Source organism: Poromitra crassiceps (assembly GCF_964638095.1).
Source record: "Poromitra crassiceps genome assembly, chromosome: 18".
NCBI classification, from domain to species: Eukaryota; Metazoa; Chordata; class Actinopteri; order Beryciformes; family Melamphaidae; genus Poromitra; species Poromitra crassiceps.
In genome coordinates, this window is record NC_139636.1 from 25,452,492 (window position 1) to 25,479,826 (window position 27,335).

Below are 27,335 nucleotides of genomic sequence, written 5' to 3' on the forward strand. Positions count from 1 at the left end.
GCACACTTGTTAAAGTTAGTACCTCTGGTTTTGACTAAAAACCAACAGACTCATGAGTGAATGTTCTATTATCTTAGTGAATGTAAGTAACCCAGTTGGGTCCTGTAGACACTGTGCAGCACAACACTGAGCCGGTGACTGACTGACTGACTGACTGATGGAGGTTGGTGCCGCCCTGGGGAGTCATCTTTGTGGGTGAAGAAGTGACACTCCCCTTGTAACTGTCTCGGAAGTCAACGCTATCATGCTGTCAAACTCGGAGCTGGCTTCCCGCGTTTCTTTCATTTCCCCTCTCTCTGCATTCCAAATCATTCCCACAGCCTACAGCTACGAGTGCCGACTTTTAGTGCACGTCCGCTCCACACGGGAAGCGTGGGGGACGGGGTGCGTCCCGGGCCACCCTCACCCAGGGAAAGTGACAGCCTGGGTAATTGGCACTAATCAAGCGACTGCCTGCACTGAGTGGATGTCGCCGTCTGAACCGAGAGAGGAGTATAGGGTTTGACCCACAGAGGTAGTGCCCAAGGCCCTTAGTCTCCTACAATAGACTGTCAATCCACAGCGTGTGGCGCCAGTCATCCACCGGAGCGCTCCCTCTTTGGTCAATATGCGAAAAGAAGAAGAAAGTCAGAGCGATAGAGAAAGAAAGATATAGGGGTGGGAAGGGGGAGAGGGAGAGAGAGAGAGAGACGTTTCCTATTTCACATGAACACTGTGATGTGATGGAGAGCATACTACATTATTCTTTTTTATAATTTCTCTCACAGCTATGGCTTTGAATTACAGAGGACTTTTTTTTTTTAGTCAAGAGCGAGAAGAGGATGAATCAAAAATTCATCTGAAGAAGTTCTAGATATGGGCGAGGCGAATGCACCTCTGTGGTGGAACCAACATTTGCGAAAGTTCTATCTCCTTAAGCAATTATTAGCGGTTATAGTTTGACATGTACAAGAGTTGTCAACAACTGACTTTAAACAAAGTACAAAGCAGATGTAAACAGTGCCTTGGGCACATTTAACTTGGGGGACTAGCCGCCTCATGAATTATAAATGGCTATCTATTACTGCAGTGAGTGCTACTACCAGGAGGGCTGCGTTCACTGGAATAGACTAACCTATTTTCATTTTCTGATAGTCAAGTGACAGTAAAGCGCTAAAGAATGCAGTTCAGGGAAAAATGAGGCTGTTATTTAGTAAATGAGTTGTGTAATTTCTAAATTGTAGCAAACTAACCGCGGAATACCCCGAGGGCATTGTGTCATCTGCTATACACGTTTCCTGACTAACTGCCATTCACTTGCAAATTAATTCCCTTCACAGAGCACATTTTAATCCATCTAATTAGCAAAGTGGCCTATACATAAAAGCCTGTGTTTTATCTCTTTAATCCTCACCACCCTGATGCCGTTTGGAAATAATTGAAATGATGTCAGATCTGATTTTATCGAGCCTGGTCGATTCTTTCATTTAATTTCAATTCAGTTCAATTCAATTTCACTGCAATGAAGCTTTATTGGGATGGCCATATAGTATTGCCAAAGCACATTGTACAAATACAGAACAGGTAAGGTACAGGACTTTCCCTGTCTTCTCATGCAAGGCTCCGAGCTGGACTTGGACTTGTTCTGAGGGCCTGTAGCTGCTCTGGCTCTGCACAATTCAGATTTCCATCTCAGGAGATACAAAGTTTACAGTTTCGGCGTATTTCCTTTTGACATATCTTCAGAGTATTTCCTTTTGACATATCTTCAGAGTATTTCCCTTGTCATAATTCTCAGGATGGAAACGCAGCACCTCCGCTGACCTGAGATGACAAAGACGAGGGAGTAGAGGAGCTCCCAGAAGCTGCTGCTGCAGGAGCGCGGCTGGTCAACATTGATAAAAGACAGCGGCACGTCGTCCTGACGAGGGACTCGTGCCTTGCCTGTGCCTTCTGGGCTCTGTATGAGAAAGGTGGGGAGAGACGTCTAGATTGGCACCTCTCTGGATACCCGTCTCGAACCACTGGAGAACTGCGAAGACTGTGAACTGCAGCGGCTCCCAGTAGAACGAGCCGAGCCGCACACCACAGGCTTCTTTGGACAAGCAGAGGAAAAGAGACACGCTGAAACTCAATTAAGTAGAATTTCCTACGGAGGTACACTCCCAATGGGTCGATTCTGAGAAACGTAAAGGTGAGACGAGACTCATTTTCCATTTGCTTCGTAGTTATATCAGAAAAGGAGTCTCACCTTTTCACCTAAATAGCCTATATCACAATCTATCTATCCCAATGCACACGTTGTACCTTGAAGCAGAGGCGCTGTGGTACAGCAGCAGAAGACAATGTCAGGTTCTAGCTAAGAACAGGATGATGAAGCAAATAGGCACATGCTTTTTCTTTTTGTAATTTGTGAATCTTTGCACAGCAAGTGAGTCTCAAATACCAGCAAACCACTGGAAATATATACATATCTGACTGCAGTAGAAAAAAAAACCATGTGATCTTGCTCTACAAACAAAATGATAGGCAGGTGTATGGCATTAAGTGGGATTCAAGCACAGATCCACACATTAATTGTACCTGTATATATAGTCAACAACACTCTCTTTTTAGACTCAGCTCTGAGGAGTCACTCTCCGAACATGGCAGTGTTGTGTGAGCCGCACCGCTGTAGATTTCAGGAAACTTGAAATACCTTTTTTCAGTCAGAGCGTCACTGCAGAACAACATTCCCCCCAGCTGTTTATTGGCAACAAAAGAAACTAAAATAACGTCAGTTTGTTTTGAGTTGAAAGTCTTCATAAATGAAAATAAACAATGTTACAGCTATATGTGCTGCCAAATTTCCTTACCGTACATATGAATATACTTTGTGTATATTTTTGCACATCATTTTTTTTAACAAGGTCCAGAATTATTTAACACCCTGGACATACACTAAAGCCGCCACTGTCCTTTCTTGTTTCTGACAGTTGATTAAAGGCTGGAGTTCCAAGTCCCTATGCTAATCTGAGGATAAAACCGTGGATTTGGTGAAGAACTTTACAGATGAAAGTAGCGCTCACTGTGCTCTGATAAAAGGACAGTGAACACAACACTGCATAATATTAGCTAGGTGGCGTTAGTTGCGTCGACTCGTAATTGTCCAACATGCCTGGGAGATACAGAGATGAGTTCACGGGACTCCGAAATCCTCACCCTCGTTTTGCATATATGCTGGGCTTTCCCTGGATGGAGAGCGGGAGGCAGGGAGGGGCAGCAGACTCCAGTGATCTTCTCCCAGTGTCTCCAGTCATTTTGTTTATCATTCAAATGAACACCTTGTTCCATTATCCATGAGGGAGTGGGAGTAATGTGTTAATGTCCCCTACTCATGGCTTCGTCTTTGGGCCAGAGCTGACAGCACCCGACCCATCCGTGTCACAGATGATGGGAGACAAAAGAGGGAGAGGGCGGGCAAAACAGGTAATGACCTCATACCTACACTTTTTGTAAAGGGGGACTCCCCTAAGCATTCCCATTCCTCTGTATAATTAGGCCAAATACATGTATGCCAGGCCAGGGTCTGGGGATGCGTCGGAGGACACAGATGAGGACTTTGATGAAATCTGAAGTGTCAAGCAGACATGAAGGGACCACAGCACTCGTGGCCCTTCACACAGTGTTGTGTTTATGCTGCACGCAGCAGAGAGCCTTCTCATATAGGGATCCTTGCCTTTATGTTGCTTTATTTGATTGATTATTTAGTGGAAAACTCCACACAGCACAAATCAGTGTGAAGCCAGCGAGTAAAGTCAAATAACAAGGGAGAGTGCAGGTCTGAGGGAGGGAAAGATGTCAAGATCTTTTTTTGAAGCGCCTCAGAGTAGCCAAAGGCGAGTAGATCTTCACGCTTTCATATCCCCCTTTTTAATATTTCTCCCCGTTTTAATGATGTGCTTCCTATCCTTGAGTAAAGTTCTTCATAGCCAGTCTTTTTTTTGCCAGAGAGGATTTTCTCCCTTTGAAATCAAATGTAAGTATATATTTAGTCTCCTAGTTTAGAAGCTTACAAGCCAAGGCAGAAATTCAAATTTGTGCTTTTATGAATAAGCATGAACGTTGCTGGTTGTCTGGCTATAACCAACATGCTAACAATACATTAATAAACAGTGTGTAAGCTCTGCTCTAAAGCTTTGGCTGGAGGAATATGAGGCCTGAGTTGTGATGTGGAACATCACAACTAAAAAAATGCCAAACTAAAAAGTTTTGGGGTTTTGGTTCACTCCCATCAACTGCAAAAGGGATGGATTTGTGGTGGAAAAATGGTAAAATGACTTGGTAATGTGGGTATCAATAATATACTAGAAAAATCTAAGTTATATACAATGAGAGAATAGACACATCAATGGATTATGTGTGTCTACGTCCATGACATATATATGTACAATATAGGTAAGTTAACCATCTAGGCAAGGCAACGACTGACAAATCAAATATTGATGCTGATAGTGGAGAAACTTTCTGAAACAGAAATACAAATGAAATCCAAAGCAGCAACTGTCTGTGTAGGCAGCTGTCATTACAACACCCATAAGTATTTGAGGCCCAGATATCAAAGCCTTCTTTTGATACAGTCAGTTCCACAGAGGTCTGCTCTATCTATAATGAAGGGATCTCATCACAGTCTGTCTGTTTCAATTACCAGCCAGAGCCTTGGACTTCCAGTCCCACACCCTCAGGCTGACTAATATACCTGCATCTCCTTCACTGAAACACACTGGCCCCACTTGAAAGGAAATGCAGCCAGTAAAGTTAGCATATGTAAAACCATTTCTTATTCTGCATTAGCATCAAGTAACAAGCATCCATGAAGCTGGATCTTAAGATTCTCTGGAAATACAGCAGAGACAAAATATTATTCCAATTGAAGGAAGACGATAAATCAATAAGCTGCAATTATAGACATATATACTGATATGATTGCTAGAGTTCTGTGAAGGGGTGACAATTTATGCTAGTTGGACGGGTCAGGTTGGGCTCGGGCTTCGCAAAAAAAAAAAGAGTAAAACACAGCTTAGTGTTCTCAGTTTCAGCCTGAGCCCGACGGAACCCGACCCAGCGCGACGGACTCGGGCAGACAAACGATGACATAACAAGGTTGCTGATGATGTCACACCAATGACATCCCCTTCAATTCTTAGATTTTGCGATGTGACTCAGAGTGTGACATTATCCACTCCATTGTGATGTCATCCATTCCATTGTGTGACTCCACTGTGATGTCACCTCCCGTGGTGACATCATCAGATACTTGTTGCTAATGATGTCACTACTATTGTGACGTCCTGTGGGTGCCAGACCCAAGCGTCGATTGGTGGCCAGAGCGATGACGTCATTGTCATTATTGTCTTGTGGTGGTATTAGTAAACACACAATCCATCAACTGAGCATGCAAACGCCCCCGACTGATGTTGTCATGCGCCACAATCATTGTGTGTGACTGATGATGTCATGTCCCACAATCATTGAGTGGGCCAGTGGTCATACCCACTGATGATGTCATAGACATTGTGCCATCATCCGTGATGTCACTTAAAGAAGATGGTGCAGGTTGGAGACCACTTTGCATTTCACTGATGACAGTCATTGTGACATCATCAGTGATTTTATAAATCCTTGATGATATCACTTATGTATAGGCCCCAACCCTACCAAGGGCAGTACTGCAAAACCCACCATGTTAGCATGGTGGGCGTCTAAATCTAAATCGGCCTCCTCTTCTGCCTCCACAGGCACCAACAGCGCTGCCCCACAGGGTGCACGGGTCAAACAAGGCAAAGACGAGACCAAGGCAGGCCGCTCGCATTCAGCCTCCACCCCTTCTCCATGGCATAGTACCCGTGACGAGGAGCAAGCCAAAACCGCCAGCTCTTCCAAATTCAGGTGGGCAGCACGCTTCATCCCTAAAGTCAAACTGCCAAAGCCCAACCTGTCCCATCCCGGATCCTCCAAAACTGAAACTTCCAAACCTGGGCCTTCAGGATTACAAGCTAAACTAGCAAGTTTGAGGAAGTTCACTGAGAACCGCAGCGAGTCTTCAGCAGAGCTCCCCAGCTTTCAGTGGTGCACACACCAGAGGACCACAGACCCCTGTGCCAGCACCAATCGGCGGGCAGCTGATGCTCGCCGACGGGAGATAATGGCCGACTCCGACAACACCCAGGATGGTGCCAATTCATCTGCCCCTCGCACCGATGAGGCACCACAAGGTGCTTCAGCTTCAAGCTCAGTTGCTGGAGCTGTACGCATGACCACCTCTGGAGAAAGTAAGTCTGATGACTCTGAAATGGGAAGTCTGCAAGCCCTGTTGGAGGCAAGGGGTCTCCCACCAGATATTTCCGGGCCACTCGGAGCCCGCATGTCACAGCTGTTCCACAGGCCCATAGGCAGTGAGGCCAGCTCCCAGGCTGAGCAGCTGCTGCAAGACCTGCAGGTCACAGGTGACGAGTCCCATCAGCTCCTGGCTGCCATGGAGATGTGCCAGCTGCTGTTGATGAGCAATGAAGAGAGACTTGGTGCATTCCCCATCAAGAGAGTGGCCGAATCTGACAACAACCAGGATGGGGCCAACTCATCTGACGCTTGCACTGACAAGGCACCACAAGACGCTTCAGCTTCAAGCTCAGTTCCTGGAGCTGTAGACATGACCACTTCTGGAGAAAGTGAGTCTGATCACTCTGAAATTGGAAGGCTGCAAGCCCAGTTGGAGGCCAGGGGTCTCCCCTCACATCTTTTCGGGCCCCTGGCAGTCCGCATGTCACAGCTTTTCCACAGGACCATAGGCAGCGGAGCCAGCCCAAAGGCTCTGCAGCTGCTGCAGGCCCTGCATGCCACAGGTGACGAGTCCCAGCAGCTCCAGGCTGCCATGGAGATGTGTCAGCTGCTGGTGATGGGCAATGAAGACACACTTGGTGGATTCCCTGTCAAGAGCGTGGTACCTGCTCTGATCACATTGTTACAAATGGAGCATAACTTTGATATTATGAATCATGCCTCTCGAGCTCTTACATATATGATGGAGGTACTTCCTCGATCCTCTGCTGTGGTTGTCGACGCCATTCCTGTCTTCCTGGAAAAGCTTCAGATTATCCAGTTCATTGACGTAGCAGAGCAGGCGCTGGCTGCATTGGAGATGTTGTCAAGGCGACACAGCAAAGCCATTTTGCAGGCTGGTGGGCTTGCTGACTGCCTGCTCTACCTAGAGTTCTTCAGCATCAATGCCCAGAGGAAGGCCTTGTCCATTGCAGCCAACTGCTGCCAGAGCATTACACCTGATGAGTTCCACTTTGTTGCTGATTCTCTGTCACTGCTCACTCAGAGGCTCACACACCAGGATAAAAAATCTGTTGAAAGCACCTGTCTCTGTTTCACCAGACTGGTGGACAACTTTCAGCATGAGCAGAACCTCCTGCAGGAGGTGGCGTCACGCGACCTGTTGACCAACATTCAGCAGCTGCTGGTGGTGACGCCCCCTGTGCTCAGCTCTGGGATGTTCATAATGGTTGTGCACATGTTTTCCCTCATGTGCTCAAACTGCCCCTGCCTGGCAGTCCAGCTCATGAAGCATAACATAGCAGAGACTCTCTGCTTCCTCCTGTGCGGTGCGTCAAATGGTAGCTGCCAGGAGCAGATTAACCTTGTTCCCCGGAGTCCTCAGGAGCTCTATGAACTGACGTCCCTCATATGTGAGCTGATGCCATGCCTGCCTAGAGAGGGTATCTTTGCAGTGGATGCCATGCTGAAGAATGGCAGTGCCCAGACCACAGAAGGCATCTGGCAGTGGAGAGATGAACGGGGATTCTGGCATCCTTACAACTGCAATGACAGCCACATCATTGAGACAGCCCACCAGAATGGAGAGGATGAGCTCACCTTGTCTACCCTGGGCCATGTCTACACCATTGACTTCAACTGTATGCAGCAGATCAATGAAGGCACAGGCACAGCATGTGGCATCCAGAGGAAATCCAATTCTCTTCACAATCCCAATACAGGGAGTCACCAGGAGGTGCAGTGGGAAGATGCACGTGCCCAGCTGATGAAGGAGGACCCTGAGCTGGCAAAGTGCTTCATCAAGACTCTTTTTGGGGTCCTGTATGAGGTGTACAGCTCCTCAGCTGGCCCTGCTGTTATACACAAGTGCCTTAGAACTATCCTCAGGATCATTTACTTTGCTCACGCAGAGCTGCTGGAGGATGTGCTTAGGAACCGCACTGTGTCCAGTCACATTGCCTCCATGCTATCCAGCCAAGACATGAAGATTGTAGTGGGTTATCTGCAGATGGCTGAGATCCTCATGCAGAAGCTGCCGGATGTCTTCAGCATCAATTTCAGAAGAGAAGGTGTGATGCACCAGGTGAAGAACCTGGCAGAGTCTGGGAGCTTCCTCGTCACCAGTCCCTCTAAGGTATGCACCAGTGGTACTGCCAGTCTGTGCACTACCACCATCAGCACTGCATCCACTACGGCTGCTACCAATGCCACTCCTGGACTGGGTTCACCCAGCTTCCAGCACAGCATGGATGACTCACTGGACCTCAGCCGACAGGGGCAGGTAAGCAATGTCCTGAAGAGGAAACAGGTACCTAAAATGGGGCACAGAAGACCAAAGCACTCTCCCCCAATGGATGATGATAAAGTAGACAATCAGGTCAAGAGCCCTACCACTCCTCAGTCCCCCAAATCATCCTTCTTGGCCAGTCTCAATCCCTGGGGCAAACTGGGCACCCAGACAAACTGCGCCAACTCAGAGCCCTCGTGCCCAGCGGGCATGAGTGGCCTGGCGAGAGCACCGCCCCAGGGCTCAATTTCAAACAACAGGGACAAAATCAATACCTGGATCAAAGAACAGGCAAGTAAGTTTGTGGAGCGCTACTTCAACTCCGAAAAAGTGGACAGCAACCCGGCACTGAATGTACTCCAGAGACTTTGTACAGCCACTGAGCAGCTCAACCTGCAGGTGGACGGTGGTGTGGAGTGTCTGGTGGAGATCTCCAGTATTGTATCAGAATCTGATGTCTCATCATTTGAGATCCAGCACAGTGGGCTGGTGAAGCAGCTGCTGCAGTACCTAACCTCCAACACTGACAGAGACATAATCCGCCGTGACGTGCGGCTCAAGAGGTTCCTTAGCGTCTTTGGCTGTCTGGTTCCTGCGATGGAGCCTCCAGGTCATCTGGAGCCGTTGGAGAATGGGCCTCTCCTGGGTTTGGTGCACAAGATGAACAACTGCTTGAGCCAAATGGAGCAGTTTCCTGTCAAAGTGCATGACTTCCCCAGTGGCGATGAAAGCAGGGTCTCTCAGGCACTGAAGTTCTTCAACACAGACAAGGACGGCAGCAAAGATGCTGTGGGAGGAACGAGGGGCCGAGCGCAGACCGCCCCCACCATAACCTCACCTCGCAATGCCAAGAAACAGGATGAGCTGTGGCATGATGGTGTGTGTCCCAGCGTTACCAATCCTCTCGAGACATACCTCATTTCGGAGCCACCAGAGACCATCACCTTTGACGACCCCTCTTTAGAGGTCAACCTGCTGCTGAGGGTCCTGCACTCCATCAGTAGATACTGGTTTTACTTGTATGAAAATACTGTGTGTAAGGAAATCATCCCCACCACTGAGTTCATCAACAGTAAGCTGACAGTCAAAGCCAAGCGTCACCTGCAAGACCCGCTGGTCATCATGACGGGGAACATCCCAACTTGGCTCATCGAGCTCGGAAAGACCTGCCCATTCTTCTTCCCCTTTGACACACGGCAGATGCTATTCTACGTAACTGCCTTTGATCGTGACAGAGTCATGCAGCACCTACTCGACACCAACCCTGAAATCAACCATTCAGATTCTCAGGTCAGCAAAGTTGTACCCCGTCTTGACAGGAAAAAGAGAACAATAAAACGTGAGGAGCTGCTAAAAGAGGCTGAGTCTGTGATGCAGGACCATGGCAGCTCCAGGGCCATGCTGGAGATCCAGTATGAGAATGAGGTGGGCACAGGTCTGGGCCCCACTCTGGAATTCTACGCTCTGGTGTCCCAGGAGCTCCAGCGGGCCGACCTTGGGCTGTGGAGGGGTGAAGAAGTCACACTGGCAGACCCTAAAGGAAGCCAAGAGGGAACTAAGTACATGTTCAGCTCCACGGGACTGTTTGCTGTTCCCTTCGGCAGGACAACTAAACCAGCACACATAGCCAAAATCCAAACTAAGTTCCATTTCTTAGGAAAGCTGATGGCCAAAGCCATTATGGACTTCAGACTGCTGGACCTGCCCCTGGGGCTGCCATTTTACAAGTGGATGCTACGGGACGAGACGTCCATCAGCTCCCATGACCTGGTCAACATTGACGCTGGCGTGGCCAAGTCCATCCATCACCTGGAGGACATTATCTGCCAGAAGAAGAGCCTGGAGCAGGACCGATCACAGACGAAGGAGACACTGCAGCAGGCGCTGGAGAGCCTGAACATGAACGGCTGCTCAGTGGAGGAATTGGGTTTGGACTTCATCCTACCCGGGTTCCCCAACATTGAGCTGAAAAAGGGCGGCAAAGACATCCCGGTCACAATCTACAACCTGGAGGAGTATCTCAGGTTGGTGGTGTACTGGACTCTAAATGAAGGAGTGTATATGCAGTTTGAGTCGTTCAGGGAAGGGTTTGAGTCGGTCTTCCCCCTGCATCACCTGCAGTATTTCTATCCAGAGGAGATGGAGCAGTTGTTGTGTGGCAGTAAATCAGAGACGTGGGACGTCAAGACGCTGATGGATTGCTGCCGATCGGATCACGGCTACACACATGACAGCCGTGCGGTACGGTTCCTCTTTGAGGTGCTGAGCAGCTTCGGTGCCGAGCAGCAGAGACTCTTCCTGCAGTTTGTCACAGGAAGCCCAAGGCTGCCTGTTGGAGGTTTCCGGAGCCTGAATCCCGCTCTGACCATCGTGAGGAAGACATTTGAGTCGACGGAGAACCCGGACGACTTCCTCCCCTCAGTCATGACCTGCGTCAACTACCTGAAGCTGCCCGACTACTCCAGCATAGAGATCTTGCACGAGAAACTGTTGATTGCATCCCGTGAGGGCCAGCAGTCTTTCCTCCTTTCCTGATCTCTCCACGTCTCACAAATGCCTTCTACAGCAGCGACTGATGAAAATCAGTTCTTTTTCTAAGCAGTGCAGCCACTTCTATAACTGACTGTGTGTGTCCGTTATGCACGGACTGTCCATCTGCCGCTTCTATAAGTGACTATGTGTGTCCGTCCTTCATATTGGTAAACAAACACAATGCATCAGCCGAGCATGCAAACGCCCCCCGACTGATGATGTCATGCCACACAATCATTGAGTGGAAGGACGGACGGATGGACAGACATGCAGTGAGTTATAGAAGTGGCGTCACTAATGATGTCATATTAGTAAATATTTATGACATCACTGATGATGTCATAAAGTCTGACATCATAAGTTGTGACACTTAAAGCCTCTGCAGGGAAGCTCCCAATGACCATGTGCTGCACATGGGCATTGACATACTGATGTCATGCGACCTGACCACTTTCTTTCTTTCGTGGGGACAGACAACAACACGAGGGATCAGCGTTGGTAAACAAATGGCTTCTTTATAATGGGACTCTATGGAGTCAGCCTTGGGTGTCTCTAGCCGGCTGTGCTTATTTACTCAATTCACTTCATTTTAAAAACTGTGACAGTTCACACAACTTTAACACAACATACATTATACATCAAACTCTTGAGCTACTTCTGCTCTCACTCAGAATGTCCAAATATAAGTGATGCGATGTATAGTTTTTGAGATATTAACGTTTGTTTGGCACAACTCATTCTGCCGCGGTTCCGCATTTTCCGGGTGGCATTTCCCGGGTGATGTCATCGTAACATCATCAGCGACCTTATGTCATGGGTGATGATGTCACCAGTGATGTCATAGATGCCAGTGATCTTATCAGTGAAGATGTCTCACACACACACACACCGCTCTTCTTCTGTGGTGTTTTATGGCAGTTGGCATCCTTTATGTTGCATTACCACCTTCTGGATTTATCGATCCACTGTTTCCCTACATTCTGTGTTCTATATCAGAAGAGCTCCCCACAGAGTTGCCCGAGTGACTCTTGACATTTGTGGCTTGTTTGCCCTGCTTTGACATCTTAAAATGGCTGGTGTGAAAAGGGTCGTACAAGATTCCCATTAGTGCATTGCATTGCCCATAGTGCAGTGCCCGTTCCCCTCCCTCTCCTCCCCATTCACTCGAAGAACAGACATACAGACAGACAGACAGACGGTGCTGGAAATATAATTAAGGATTATAGCATTATTGTCAAAATGATTGTTCTCTATTCTATTCTGTATTGTATTACGTTCCATATTACCAACTTTCTGGCAAAGATGGTGAAGGAAATATCTATACCCCCCCCCCCCCCCTCTTAAGGCAGAGATAGCCATTGAAGAAAAGTGCTGGTTCAGTCTCCCTCTGTCTCTGGGCATCGCTTTGATCAGTCCCACCTGAAGACTTATCCTGGAGGGAGAACTGCACTCCTCTCCCTAGCTAATCACACTTCCTGTCTCTGTCTTTATGTGCTTTAGACAAGCGTCAGATACAAGAGCACAGGAACACATTTGCCCCGAGAACATAGAGAAGAAAGCCTCTGGTTGTGCTGCGGCTTGGCTTCAGCGGATTTCGCTCATGAATATTTGCCGTTTTTGGTGGATTTCAATGCATTGCCGATGCAAGAAAAGGCGCTTTTGAGGGGGAGAGAAAAGGCCTTGCAGAGTTTTTGAGATGCCCGCGTAAATGTACTGTGGATGACACCTGACTGTGGTGAATTGTGTATTTTTTGTATGTACACAGTTGTTGATGAATAGGGACATAAAGGTCAGAGGTTAAGCTCCAGCTGTACAGTAGAGACATTATGGTCTTTAAGGAGAGAAGAGACCTGAGCACTGAAGTGGTTACCAGCATAATTAGAGATGCGCAGCATATTCTCAGGCTCTCGGGCGATATTGCTCAGGCTGCCTGCCACCAGTGGCACTTTTCACTGAGAAACGTGCTTTGTGTTTGTCAAGCAAGTACAGAAAAGACCATTTCTGCCCAGGAGCCAAAAGGAATCAAAAGAAATAGACAAAAATCCTCTCTCTTTTTCAGGGGAAGCTGAAGGCTATGAAAAACCATCTTGTGTTCTATTTTTGATCTCATTTCCATATCCATGGCCACCTGAGGGAGGTCAGATGGCTCTGGCCAACTTCTTCACAGGGAGAGGGGACTAACGGTGACAGCTGAGACAAACACAAGCAGCCACCATCTTCCATCCTTTCCAACACCCACGCCACTCATTATCCTCACTGGCACCAGCAAGACTCGCACATGGATAGGGAGATTAATCAGCGTAAAAAAACAGAAAACAAAATAATTCTCTCCCCCCCCCCGTTTAGCGCTTTCTTCAGTTTTCTCCCTCTTCAAAGCCTGCAACTCTCTGCTGTGCCCCTAGGGTTAATTAACATGAACCAAAAAGCGAATGATCAGAGAGAATGGGAAATCTCCAAAGGTTAAAGTGTCACATGGGAAACGTGTTGTCAGAAGACGGCTTCTTTTCTCCCCCGTGCTCGTTCAAAGTCAAATGAGAGAGTAGCGTTGCAGAGGGAAGGAATTTGTAGACACCTTTTTCCAAAACGTTGTCTTTCTCCTGTCAGAGAAGACAGAGCTTTGCAGCATGGCTTCAAACAAAAGCTCTTCATTCCTCGACATACTCATGAGCAAAATAACCCATTTTCTCTAAGTTGGAGATCTTTTAAAAAGATTGACTCTGCTTCGTAAAGTATCAACATGTATCAACATAATTTACGTTAGAGAAGTGCACACAACACAATTCCATAATGCTAAATCTTGGGGGGAAAACACATCCATCACAAAGTTAATCATTGCTTTCAAAGACCTGTTCAGTGAAATTGTTTTTTCCTCTTCATTTATCCCTTGAGGGGGGGAAAAGAAAATGACTTGTGATCCACAGATATCCTGGATAGCAGCAGGTCTTACAGGTGCCATTTCTCTCCGTAATAATTAACACAGGCTCCTCTCCTCTCCCTGTGGCTTGTCGCTGACATTTGGTTCATGCTCGAGTGTCTGCCTGGCTGATTTCCATTCTCTTGCATGAAGGTGAGGCTGTGTTTGTGCGTGCGTGTGTGTGTGTGTGTGTGTGTGTGTAAGAGAGAGAGAGAGGAGGAGGGTGGGGGGTGTATATAGGTCCGGTGGCCGGTCTGACAAGGACATTGGTGACAGGGCCTGCCTTCAGGAGATGAGATTAAAGCATCATGACAACATGGATTAGAAAACCCTCTCAGTCAATCCAGATTAGAGAGGCTCAAACAAGCCAAATGTTGAAACAGAAATGAGCCTAGGGGGCGCTGTGTTTGTGTTCTCACGCACGTTATGTAAAAGGTCATCTCTCTCTCTGACAATTCTCAAATTTATCACGCCAGCTAATCTCTGTATATTTTGTTAGCTGTGACACACACACACCCAATATTGATTTACATGGTGTTCTGAGGACGAAAACATCTCAGACTGCCTGGTCACCTCCATCCGTTGTTGCAACGCGCACGTTATTATTTTACATTATTACATTATGTATGCAGGCATGAGGAGGGATAATGGATGCATCTAAAAGCAAAGCAGTTTAATTACCCGCCATCAGTCTTATCTAGCTGCGGAGCACACATCTTATTAGGCATGGTGTAAATAAACATTAATATGCAAACCTGATAGAGAACGTCTCCCTCCCCAGTTCTTGCTATATTATCATCATCGCTGCAAAGTACACACACACCCAAGCTGATCCAGGCATGTGCAAACAACATAAGAGCTGCTGAAGCAAGGGCCAGACCATTACAACCACTTCACAGAAAATCATCATTAGTGTATCTGGCTGGAGGCCACAACAGCCCCATCAAAAGACGAAATTGTACACACAAAACACAGATGCGATATTACACATATACATCCTGATATGAATCTCAGTCAAATCCTGCCCTTCTATCTATGACAGACATTTGATCAAAACCCGAGTGGATGACAGCAGCCTTAGTAAGCGTCTCTTTGTCAGGTAAATTCCCTTCTGCATGTTTGGCAGACCTGCCGGGGTAGCGAGTGGCAGAATCGGCACAGGGGATGAGGGCTGTCTCTGCGGGGCCGAGACTGGGGAAGGGTAGGCGCTGGATATAGATAGAAAGAGGGTAGGTTCACCAGCCACGGGGTATTCTCATCCCTTCAGCAACATGGCAATAGAGAGGGAGCTTCAAGCAAAGAGAAAACTCAGCATCAAGTCCAGCCCTGAGCATCAAATAGTGCTGATCTGATAAACTATATAAAAGTCTGCCTAAGAGTCTGGCTATGTCTCTGGGCACACTTTTCTTTTAGCAAAATGGGATTGGGATTAGTGTCAGACGCTATCAGCTCGATGTAGCCCACAATAGTGACATTAGTAACTGTTTTAGATACACATAACAATGACTTAATCTGTAAGTATAGGGCTGGGCAATTATTGATATTATATCTATCGTGATATGAGACTAGATATAGTCTGATATTTGGATATCGTCATTATCGTCATATCGTGAGATGGCAGAGATGTCGTCTTTTTGTGGGTTTTAAAGGCTGCAATGGTGATGTACTTTTGTGAACTCACCAGACTGTTCTAGCTGTTCTATTGTTTGCCTTTAACCACTTGGTCGTTATATCCACATTACTGGTGAATATAAAAAAACGCATTGCCTCCACCAAGGAGGTTATGTTTTCGCTGCTGTTTCTCCATTTTTGAGCAGGATTACGGAAAAACTACTGCGCCGATTTTCATGAAACTTGGTGGAAGGGTGTAGCATGGGTCCAGGAAGTACCAATTACATTTTGGAGTGGATCTGATCCGGGGTCGGAGCAAGGAAGGGGGGCAGGGCTAGGAAAAAGGGGTCGTACCTAGGGATAGGAAGGTCATAGAGAGTCGGGATTTGGCGGGTGCGTAGGGGAGTGGCTAGGTGTATCTGGGTGGTGGGAGGGGGTGTGGTTAGGAAAGGGGGTGGGGTTAGGAAAAAGGGGTCATAGCTAGGGATAGGAAGGTCATAGGGAGTTGGGGGTTCGGGTTCTGCTCCATCCCACTCACAAAATGTGCAAATCATAGCAGAGTGGAGGATTGGCCTGCCCTTGGCAGACGTCTGCGCTCTCCAAGTGCACTTCTAGTTGTGTAAATGTTTTGTGAAAGCAACAACAGTCAACCACAGAATATTGCTGCAATATCGATAGAGGTAATTGGTCTAAAAAGATAGATCTATATGATTTTGTCCATAGCGCCCAGCCCTATCTGTACGTATATTGAACAGGCAGACATTGAAGACGTAGATTAACTTGATGCTGAACTGGATATATACAGCGCTTTCAGTGCAACCAGGTTCTGAAAATCCACAAGCTTCTCGAGAATGTTTCTAGCCTCTCTCACGATGTCGAACTCTTCAAATGCCATGCTTGTATGCAACACAACGCTCTCTTAGAAACTTCTCGATGTGTGTCTCTCTTTGCCTGCAGACGGACTGACTGCAGCCAGCGCTGAAGAGGAGACAGGCCTTCTTCTCTTGCCCTGTGTTGTTTCACTCAGCAGTCTACTGTACAAAGGAGGCAGCGTGATGGTGTGACGAGCGCTGCACTCATCTGCCGGGCGCCATTGTCTCAGTTTTGAGCTTGATAAAAGGAAGCGGGCCTGACGACGCCAGAGGCAGAGAGAGAGGATCCAGCTCCGTGGGTCTGAGCGAGCGGAGGAGCTGCAGTGAGCGCAGGCAGCACCATTTCTTTAGAAGCAGTTGTCCTTCACTGTGGTGCCAACTCTCCCCGGGGCAGCAACATAAGACAGCCTCTTATTTACCATATACAGGATCTCTCTCTGCCCTTAATGAGCCAGGATATTCAGCATCAGAGACAAAGGCCACGCTTTCACTGAAGAAGCTGCGCGTTTCACTTGAATTAAATAATGATAATTAAGAAAATATTAATCAAACCCTGGCTCTCTCGGCTCTGTAGTTGTGTTGAGGGAGCAGGTCTTCCAGCTTAGCCTGTAGGAGCTCTCCTTTAAAGATGCCTGCGACCCATTGAGCTGCAGGCATACACACACACACACACACACACACACAAACATGCACACAATTAAATACGGACCTTGGTGGCCTACTACTCTATAATTAAACACCCTTTGGTGATCCGTGCAAAAGTGCAGAGCTGGGCTCAGATGTGTCAAGTAGGAGAGGATGAAAAGAAACGTTGAGGAGCTGTCGATCGTCTGAGTTGCAAGTTTTGTTTCAATGGAATGAATAAATAAAAAGCACAAACTAATACCTTCCCAATGTGCAGTTGGTATGTCTGGCGGGCCGGCAGCAGCTATACAGCTGTACCGTGAAACTTTAATGCCGGTGGCTGCCTGAAGCACTGCCTAGGACCCCGTTCCCTGTGAAGGGGGATTGGAGGAGGCAGGGGGGGGGGGAGTCCACATGTTCACTGTAACTGGGACAAGCATTGGGAGAGGCAAGACTGTTTCTCTGACCCCTAAGGTTTAAACAAGACCACTATAAAGTAGCCTGATATATACCGATGGGAACAGCATATAGATTGATTGGAAAAAAATATAGGCCTAAGCTTTTATATAGATGGCTCCTTTGAAAAATTGGAATATGTGCAACTGTTTTTTGCCCCTCTAGACATAAGCAATCAAATATCTTTATTCTCAAATTCAGATGTTATTAAGTAAGTATACTGGACTACTCTTCACCTTTTGGGTTGTAGAGTGCTAGTCATTTGACGCTAGTTGTTATGGTAATGGCAAAGGCATCCCATCTCCTTCCCAGCATGCTCTGTGTTTTGACATTCATGGGGTTAAAGTCCTCTGAATGATGAAGTGCCAGCGTTTGGGACAGTAAATTGCATCGTTTCAATTGAGAAGAGAGTTCCCCTTGGGTTTGCTGGAGGTCCCCATGGGCTGGCCTTGAACAGAACAGCATGTTGTACATCCACATAAAAAAAGGAAAAATATGGCACTACTCTCCTCTTTATGATGCAGAGATTAATCTGTCACCGTATTCACACATAAATCTCACTCCCTGCTTTGCAAAATACTGTTTTACCTTACTTTACTCTATATATTATTTTTTTATTGGCAATAAACATAAACCATCACAAGGGGCTAATGCTCTCATCAATATTATTACAAAATGATCATAAATCCAATGCCTTGTTAAAATTCGAAGCCATTTCTCACCTCGGTTATTCAAGCATTGAAAATGATATTAAGACTGTAGCATTATTTTATCTGACAGAGAATTTTGAACGCTGATAAAAGATTATATTCTTTCTGACATTATATTGGGGACAATATAAAACACGTTATTTTCATCATATTATAAAGTCTATGTGTGCTCTTTCACATACTTTCCCTCATCTGTGTGTTCAGATCTTGCCTTTTGGGGCCATTTTTGCTGATACTCCAGTAGAAATGCCTTGACAACACTGTGGTGGATATTTCATCCTGAGAGACCACAAACTAAACAGGAGAAACACACTGTATAGAAGCTTGTTTAGTGGTATGCAAATCATCTTTGCCGGAGGTAAAATTAACATTTTTAATTAAAATATTAGCACCAAACAAACACAGAAAAACACACTAATGATTAAATCATCTTGATAGAACCTCTTACTGGAAATGAGGAAGAAATCTCATGATTCTCTGTATGAATAGATGTTCTATGTATCATAGCTAAAGTTAACTCGGTTTTCTTTCATGAAATGACTGCGAGAGTCTCTAAGCTTGCAAATGCTGAAGTTCAAGTTTTGGATTTAATAGCAACTATTCAAGATTGTTAAAATTTGCCACTTGCAAAAATACAAGTATTTTTGTGCCTTCTTCAAATCAAATATACAGCATGGATATAACTGCTGTTTTGTGCATTTTCAATTAAGTTTTCTGTTTTTAATAATTAGGACATTAAATGATGTTGAGATGTATAAATGTAATTCATGATCAAAATTTTTATTTTATTAAAAAAAAATCCAGATGGCAAGCATAAAACCAGTTTAAGCAGTAGGCATCAGATAGTTCAGCGCCAGGGAACAGAGAAGTATCTCTGCAGTGGACTTATGCCTTTCACATTACTATAGCGCTCTCTGGTGGACTCCTGTGTGAACTGTAAGTGAGCACTCCACTAAATGGGTCAAGATGCAAGAAAAGTATGGAAGAGGACTTCAGAGCAACTTTATTGCAAATTTGTTGGTTTTTCAAAAGTAAGCTGTACTTCAAAGTCTTCACATGTTGAAAAGCTAAAATGATCTGGAATGTATCATCTATGCTGCAATAGGTAATGTTGGTAGGTATGATGGTACTAACTAGTCCCATATAGTTTTGCCATTGTGTGTTATTTGTGATTATTTCCACCCTCCCACCTTTCCTGCGGTGGAAAGTCAGGACGATTTGATAATGTTTCAGATTTAGTCGTCTCCTCCACACAGGCTGAGCAGAGCCTTCTGGTAGTCTCCCTTGGTGTGTTCCTACAAAGGGGGAGAGAGAAACACAGCAGATTAGAGGGGTTGCATGACAGGACCAGCCTAACAGACAAGAGTCTGAGGGTGGCACGGTGGCTCAGTGGTTAGTACTCTCGCCTCACAGCAAGAAGGTTATGGGTTCAAATCTCCACCCCGGTCCTTTCTGTGTGGGTTTCCTCCCACAGTCCAAAGATATGCTGTGTCTGTGTACTATCGTAATGTAATCTAGTAAAAATGTGTAGTGATTCTACTGAATGAATGCAGTATGTACATGTATGTAACCTATGTTGTCTGTAGATACAGTATTATGTAGTATACTGTGATGATGCTATGTAAAGCCCTTTGAGTGATAAAAACATAACTGAACTGACTGCAAATCCATAGGCGGCAAGGGCATGTTGTGTGTTAGGTCTGACACTTACAGCAATGGTCTTGTGCAGAGACTGTCCATACTGGGTCTTGAACTCGGAGCGGACCTTCTTGAGGTCGACCTCGCAGCGTGACACCATGATTCTGGTCACTACCTTCTCTTTGGCACCTTTACTCTGAGCAGACAAAAGTAAGTCAGCACATAAGCACCGTCCCCATACTTAACTACTGTACTGCAAGTGATGCAACGCCGGTGTAAGACATTTGCCAACTTTAGCTTCTGTATTCCTGCAGGAAAATTGCACGTTCACAAGCAGATGTACTTCTTACAGCTGTTCCCCCCAAAAAAGTGTGGCCCTTAAAATAGCCGCATTTCAGCAAGAAAAATAAATATGCTGTAACTTACCTTCATGGCTTCACTGAGTCGGTTGGCAAAGTACAGCTGTTTGTTTTCAAAGCACTGAACTGGAGCAAAAGAACGGAATAAAAATACATAATAAATGTGCAGTACAACTTGCATTTGATAAATTATTTTTTCTATTGTAGGTTTGGGAGGTGATTCATAAAAGGTTACGAGGCCTGGCCTACATACATTTCTAATTATGATGAGGTCAATAAGGGTCTTTCTTAATCCTTAAATAATCCTCTACATTAACTAATTATTTCATGATGAAAAGTACATGTACCTAGTGTCAGGAAGGACTTTTCCATGTCTCCTTTGACCTCCTTGCGAATGCTTTCCTGCATGTCATAGGGGCTGTAACTCTTGTACCTGTCGAACACTGGCAAGGAGAGAACATGGTTTTACAATCATTTTACAGTTCTATACAATACTATTAGAAAGTCTTGTAATGCCGTATAACGTGGTCATAACAAAACAGGCTGCAGTACCTTTCTGCAGGTGGGGCACACTCCTCTCCGACATGATGGAGATCCACGTAGCTACATCAGTTCCTTTTCTCTTTACTCCAGCATCATAGAGAGCCTGAGAGTGGAATCACCAAAATAAATAAGAGCCATCCACAAAAGATTATGGCAGACATTTTTAACAGCAGTGCCACTTTTTCATAGACATTTGAATACGAGTCTTACAAAATTAACTATCTGACATTGCTCTGTGAGTGTGAAGGCCTAAGAATGTAAAATATCGCTGTAGTATCCGTTTGTTTTTGTTTTTGCACCAGATTAATTCCAGACCCCTGACAAGTGTTTTGTTTCTCCAATGATAGTAGTACGATTTCTTTTTTATTAGTACTTTATTTTTTACATTACTTACTCACCGACCAGGTCAAATGGGATACTTACTCTGGCGTCTTCATCAATCTTTTCATAGTCTACTATACTGGATGGGTCTGCCCTCTTTGCCTGCACAAAAATAAAGGTGTGACTCAGGAAATGTTTTAATGGTATTATGTCAAATACATCATAAAGGCAGGCACTGCTAAGACCTCACCTGCACCAGAGCCAGGAGCAGCTTGGCAAAACTCCCAGAGGTATCGCCTGCAACATCCTTCTCCAGGTCCTTCTTGAACACTGTGGGAAACATTTACATTTTAGGCATTTAGCTGAAGGTGGGAAAGCCTCTAACCCCCCAGCCAGGCCTCATGAGCAGTGCATGAGAAGCTCAGGAGAGAGACAGCACACAAATGATATGGACGAGATAGGTATTTCCACACCTTTGTATTAATGCATCTGATGCTTGTTTAAGACATATTTTAGACTTACACTCCTTATACACCCTCTTGATCTCCGCCAGCTCAGCTTTGCTGCGGGAGCACACAATCTCAATCAGGGTCTCTTCATCTGTTCCTAAACCCTGAAAGACACAGAAATCTTTTCTATTCATAGTGGTTCTCAAACGTTTTCCATGTAAAGGATGCCTAAACTGAAACAAATTAGACCACGGACCCCCATTTGATCAGATTTTGTTCCCAGGGTCCCCCATCTGATACGATCTGATCTTTGCTTTTAGATGTTTTATTTACAGAACATGTATGCAATGACCAAAATAGTCATACATTCTATCATTGTGTTACTTATGGATGGTATTAGTGAAAATGAATTATCCCCCTTTTTGCTGGGATCCCCCTGGAACCCCCTCAAGGACCCCTGGGGTTCCCCAGACCCCACTTTGAGAACCACTGCAGAGATAACACAGCTTGAATTCACATGAGAACGACTGTGAGGGGGAAGTTTTGTCATTTTTCCAGGAGAGGGCAGTAGCCTTCCAAGATCCACTGGTGAATGTGTTACATTACATTACGTCATTTAGCAGACGCTTTTGTCCAAAGTGTCAATAGTACATTTTGTCAACAGTAGTGAAACCAATTGTGCACCACAGTCTTCATCAGCTAAGACTGCTAATAGGAATAAGTAGCAATTGTTCAAAATGATGTATTTTATTTGAAGTTTAAGAAGGGTAAGAAGACTGTTCTTTACCTTAATAGATCCTCTGATCTCTGAGGCATCGTACTGGGCTGTGCTCTTCATCAGCCCCAGAACCACTGTCTCCAGAGAGCCAGACAGCGCCCCCTTCAGGGCGGCGATCATGTCCTAAAAATACAACAATGCGATCTGAATAAGCAGTCAGACACCCAGGATTATCAAAGCTGTGAAACAAGTTTATTTATGTCATTGTTGCCTAGTGTACCTTCTTCGCTCTCTTTTCATACGCAAAGGCGATCTCTCTCCTTTGGGAGTAGGTCCTCTTGGTTATGACATCAATGATGGTCTGCTCATCTACTCCTGATGTTCATGTCAAAGATGCCCATGCATTAGGGGAGACAGATGGATGCAATTCGGCCTTAGATTGATTTAATAAATGTCGAAATCTGGTAACATTCCTACAATCAACTACCTACGAATGAGGCCCGCCTGATATACTTCAAGAAGAGAAAGGGTTAGGAGAAAGAAGCAAGAAGCATAATTATGAAAGATGGTGGGAGGATTGGAAAATCACAGCCAGCTACATTGCTACATAAGGTTGCGCCATGTTTCTTCAGCTCTAATCTGAATTGAATCGCACAACCTTTGGTGCCATCCACAAGTCATGAATTCATTGAACCAGCTTTTACACTGACCAACCAAGTGTAAACAGTAACATTCTTTGAAGGGGTGTGCATAAGACTGACATGACATTGTCATAACCATGACATGACACCTGTCGTGAACATGAAGGAGGTGTTATGAATGTTTAAGACTGTTGTCATTAGTGTCATTTCAGTAAATTATGTCATTGTTGATGCAAAGTTGACATTGTTTGAGATGTCTTTGTTATGACAACTTGACATTAACCAGGAAAACATAACCTGTCAATGTCTTTGTTATGACAACTTGACATTAACCAAAACAGTGTAATGACACCTAATGACATCTTAATGAAAAGTTAAAATTGTACCACTGTAGTTGAGGTCAAGGTCAAAATATTAATGACACTGTTATAACGTCATTTGACAGTGTAATTGCACTTAATGACATCTTAATGTTTATGTTCATGTTTATGACAGGTTATGTTGTCTAGGGTAATGCCAAGTTGTCATAACAAAGACATTGACAGGTTATGTTTTCATGGTTAACGTCAAGTTGTCATAACGAAGACATCTCAAACAATGTCAACTTTGTATCAACAATGACATAATTTACTAAGGGGCTGGTTTCCATCAAAGACCTATACATAGATGGTCATTTTGCATCCCTTGATCTACTGAACAGAAAGTTTGGGTTGCCCGGCACGAACTGGCTCAGATTCCTGCAAATTAGAAATTATGTTCGTTCCAAGATTCACTCCTTTGAAGTGCTCCCAAATGAACATGCGTTTTTCGATGTATTGCTGGGCCCTCCTCACTCAGCATCTTATCTCTAGATTTGTGTGTCTGTTTGACAACTGCAACACAGCCTCTACTGAGAAGATTAGATTATTTATCTGACATTATATGGAAAAGGAGTCTGTCTGTGGTACAACTCTGCTCAATCAATAGCAGAAACCAGCTGATCCAATTTAAAGTTGCTCACCGTCTTCACTACTCCAAGCATAAATTGCACAAGATCTATCCTTCTGTCTCACCACTATCTGTGAGGAGTCGGACTACAACACTATAGTGTAGTGGATGTCGTTTGGCTTTCGACCTGTGTGCATAGATTCAGTCATGCATGGGAGGGCAGTTTTGGTAAGAACTTGGAAGAAAAAGATGAGAGGCTAGACAGAAATGCAAGCTGAGCTGGCCGGCTTGTAACTAATGACAAATGGTCACAAGATATTTTTCCTCATTCTACAACAACTAAAGAAACATCACTTATTTAGAACATGACATCGTCTGGTGAACTTTGAAGGGTCATCAGAAGGACAGAGTGAGCCAAGGACAACGTGACAATACTGTTGCCACTTCATCAGTGGGAGGCTGGGATAAAGCTCTGCCAACACTGAGGCGCTGCCTTGGAGACGTTCCCAGCGTGGGCAAAACATTTGAAGCCAGGAAGCTGACTCACTAACACCAGCTTCCCATATTCTTCCTAGTTACGAGAGAAGTTGCAGAGAGAACCACTGATCTCTATAGCAACATGTTCAGTGTGTTACCTTTAGTTTTGATAGCAGTCTCGATTCTGGCAGCATCTCTGTCTGGGTCAAAGTCCGTGGCAGCTACCACAGTGGGGTAAGTCGGCTCATGGGCCTGAGGATTCAACGCAGATGAGTGTGTGATGAAATCAAATTCATGAAAAAACTATGCATTGTATTTATTATACATACTACATTAGAATTTCCATGACAAGTTTAAAAATAATAAACGGAGTTACCCCGACTTCAAGAGACAGTTGACCCAGAAACTCTGATACCATAGCCATTTTGACTGTCCTGAAACAGAAGGGATTGTCAAATTAAAAATCAAATGTAAAATCTTGTCACATTAAAGCTGATTGTAACCCTATCACTATCTTGTGTAACTGGATTGAAGCATGCACAGATCATGTTTGTTCTGTGTAAAGATATGAGCTCATGCTTCTGCCTGAGCCCTAGGCAGTGTCATATAGACAGAGGCAGGAAAACTACATTCACACTAGTCATAGCTTTTGGCAGGGGCGGTTTTAGCATCAGAGCTTTGGGTGGGCTCAGCCCACCCAAAGGTCATGGACCGCTGAACCCCTAGGGGGGTCCGGGGGCATGCCCCCCCGGAAGAAAATTTTGTACAGTTTCAAGTAAAAATGGATCAAACTGGCGCACTTTGAGATCAAAATGAAGAGACTAGATCTATGAAGAACTACACACATCAATATCTTCTTTACCGTTCTGTGGTTTTACAGCGATGAAAAAATAATTGTTTCCCTATATATACTATATATATTCTGCATACAGGTTCTATATGGTAGAATTATGCTTGCATAAATAATACCAAAATCACTTCAGGGGAGTTTCAAGTAAAGTAACATTTTGCTTTGTAGGCAAAACAAAACTTTTTTTAGGAAAAGTTAGGAACTTCCTAACTTATTGGCTGGAATAATATTCCGACAAGATAATAATATACTGTAAGCACTAAAGCAGGAGTTTGCAGTCAACTAGTTGAAATTAATATGTGGCAGTATTTGTGGGGGTCAAAATCTATGTAGGGTGTACCACCACAAATAGATCAGTGTATGGGAAACACTGACTATTAAATTGTGTGACTAGAAAGACATCTGAGAAAATGTACTTTAATTTTGAACAACAGCACTACAACGGTGGCATTACAAATGGTATTATGAAATTATTGTGGGAAAAAACAAGATCTGACTGGTTGGAAGTTGGTAGGCTACCACCACCACAGCGTGCAAAAATAGGGAAAGAAGGAAAGAAAAGTGAATAGCATGCCATGCACGCATGTTAAGCTATCATCATCATCACATCAGACAGGCTGTGTAAAGCAGCCACTTGCGATTCTGAAGGGCTTAATTTCATTCAGATAACAAGGGACCCGTTTGAAAATATGTTTGTCACTTATGCCCATATGTTTCTCAAAAAACATTGCATCCATTTACACCCACTTTACTGCGAGCTAGCATGACATGGCTGGCTGGTGCCATGGTAGCCTACCTACCTTCCTCCAGTCCACCTGTTTGTCTGGCAGGCACAGCCACAAGTTCTTTTGTTTAGCCTACGAAACAACGTTACGCGCTAATTTGCATATCAATATGCGCTAATTAAGTAACTACTAACGACTCTGACTGCTCAATGCTCACCTCACAGTTTCATTGATCATGAGTGGGGAGAACGATTGTGTGGACTGTGGAGGACCACTTCGCTGCTGTACTGTGTGTGTGACCTGTGTGAAGTGATGTGGGATTAGGCAGATAGATGGAGGAGGGAGCGCCTGCGCAGCCGCGGTTCTAGAAACTTTTCGGGTGGGCTGAACCCCCCTAAATGTTTGTCTCAGCCCACCCTAAGAACATAGAGGGGGGGGGGAAACACGCACACAGCGCATTGAGTGTAGTCAGAAACTGCTACTAATGACCACCATGGATTTGGAGAGGGAAAAAAAAAAAAAAAAAAACTTTTTTTTTGCCTCTATTTTTTTGGGTGGGCTGAGACTATTTTTGGGTGGGCTAAAGCCCACCCAAAAACGGCCTAGAACCGCCCCTGGCTTTTGGTACAACCGAGTCATAAGTTTAACCATTTTCTATGTACTTCTTTAATGTATCTTTTTACTGATTTTATTTGGAAATCAGTTGCTGTATTAACAAAACAATAAGTTATCTTTCACATTCGGTCAGCTTCAAGAAAATGGCCATAACAGAAATGTGTCATGTTGACAGTGGTCAACAAAACTGTTTCAATGCCTAGTTCACTTTGAGCATAGTGAGACACACCCTGGACAAAGTGCTACCAGACTACTGTGCTGTAGACAGAGGGATTAGACTACAGAGCCAAGAATTCTTTCCTTCCCATTTTTTAAGCAAATCTCAAAGAAACAGCATAAACAGAACGGTGCCTATTGCCATTAATCAAAGCATGGTTTCAAACAATTCCAAATTTTTCATATTATCTTACCTGACTTGACAACGTTGAGATGATGCACAGAGTAGTCCTGCTATGGTAAGTGTATTGGGTGTGGAAGGCTTAACAGGGTGTGTCTCAGAGCAGGAAGACTTCCCCTTTCACCTCCCCTAACTCACATTTCCTTCCCACGTAACAGTTTTTAGACTCCACCCAATGCAGTGGAGAGAGCAGCTCATGATTCAGTGGTAGAGCATTGTTGAAGTTGTTCCACAGAGACTATTCAAAGCCACTGCACTTATGTTGAATGTGTCTTCAGGTCCGGTGATCTTTAACACTGTAGCAGCGTGCCTCACCTTCTGTCAGTGAGCATAGGCTTCTATACACTGCATTCAATAATCATACTACACCAT

The 27,335-nt window shown here is 45.0% G+C and overlaps 1 protein-coding gene and 1 pseudogene across 2 annotated transcripts; one reads left to right on the plus strand and one right to left on the minus strand.

Annotated features, from left to right (window-relative positions):
- The first annotated feature begins 5,701 nt into the window (after positions 1–5,701).
- On the plus strand, positions 5,702–11,119 carry LOC310793036 (E3 ubiquitin-protein ligase TRIP12 pseudogene; annotated as a pseudogene). The gene is made up of 2 exons: positions 5,702–6,413; positions 6,774–11,119. The product of its transcript is annotated as an E3 ubiquitin-protein ligase TRIP12 pseudogene (transcript).
- Positions 11,120–18,676: 7,557 nt separating this feature from the next.
- On the minus strand, positions 18,677–27,049 carry anxa2a (annexin A2a). The gene is made up of 13 exons (XM_083654657.1): positions 26,977–27,049; positions 24,753–24,810; positions 24,535–24,628; positions 22,612–22,706; positions 22,401–22,514; positions 21,687–21,777; positions 21,415–21,494; positions 21,267–21,326; positions 20,853–20,946; positions 20,648–20,743; positions 20,368–20,426; positions 20,015–20,137; positions 18,677–19,598 (listed from the first exon to the last, which is right to left on the minus strand). Exons 2-13 carry the CDS (start codon positions 24,798–24,800, stop codon positions 19,539–19,541), a joined length of 1,014 nt encoding a protein of 337 aa, XP_083510783.1. The 5' UTR covers positions 24,801–24,810; positions 26,977–27,049; the 3' UTR covers positions 18,677–19,538.
- Between the last annotated feature and the right edge of the window lie 286 nt (positions 27,050–27,335).

Coding starts and splice junctions, on each gene's coding strand:
- anxa2a (XM_083654657.1), bottom strand. CDS start 24,800: ATGGCTATGGTATCAGAGTTTCTGGGTCAACTGTCTCTTGAAGTCGGG. Junction 22,707..24,534: donor GACTGCTATCAAAACTAAAG/GTAACACACTGA, acceptor CATGAACATCAG/GAGTAGATGAGCAGACCATC. Junction 19,599..20,014: donor CTCTGCACAAGACCATTGCT/GTAAGTGTCAGA, acceptor CCCCCTTTGTAG/GAACACACCAAGGGAGACTA.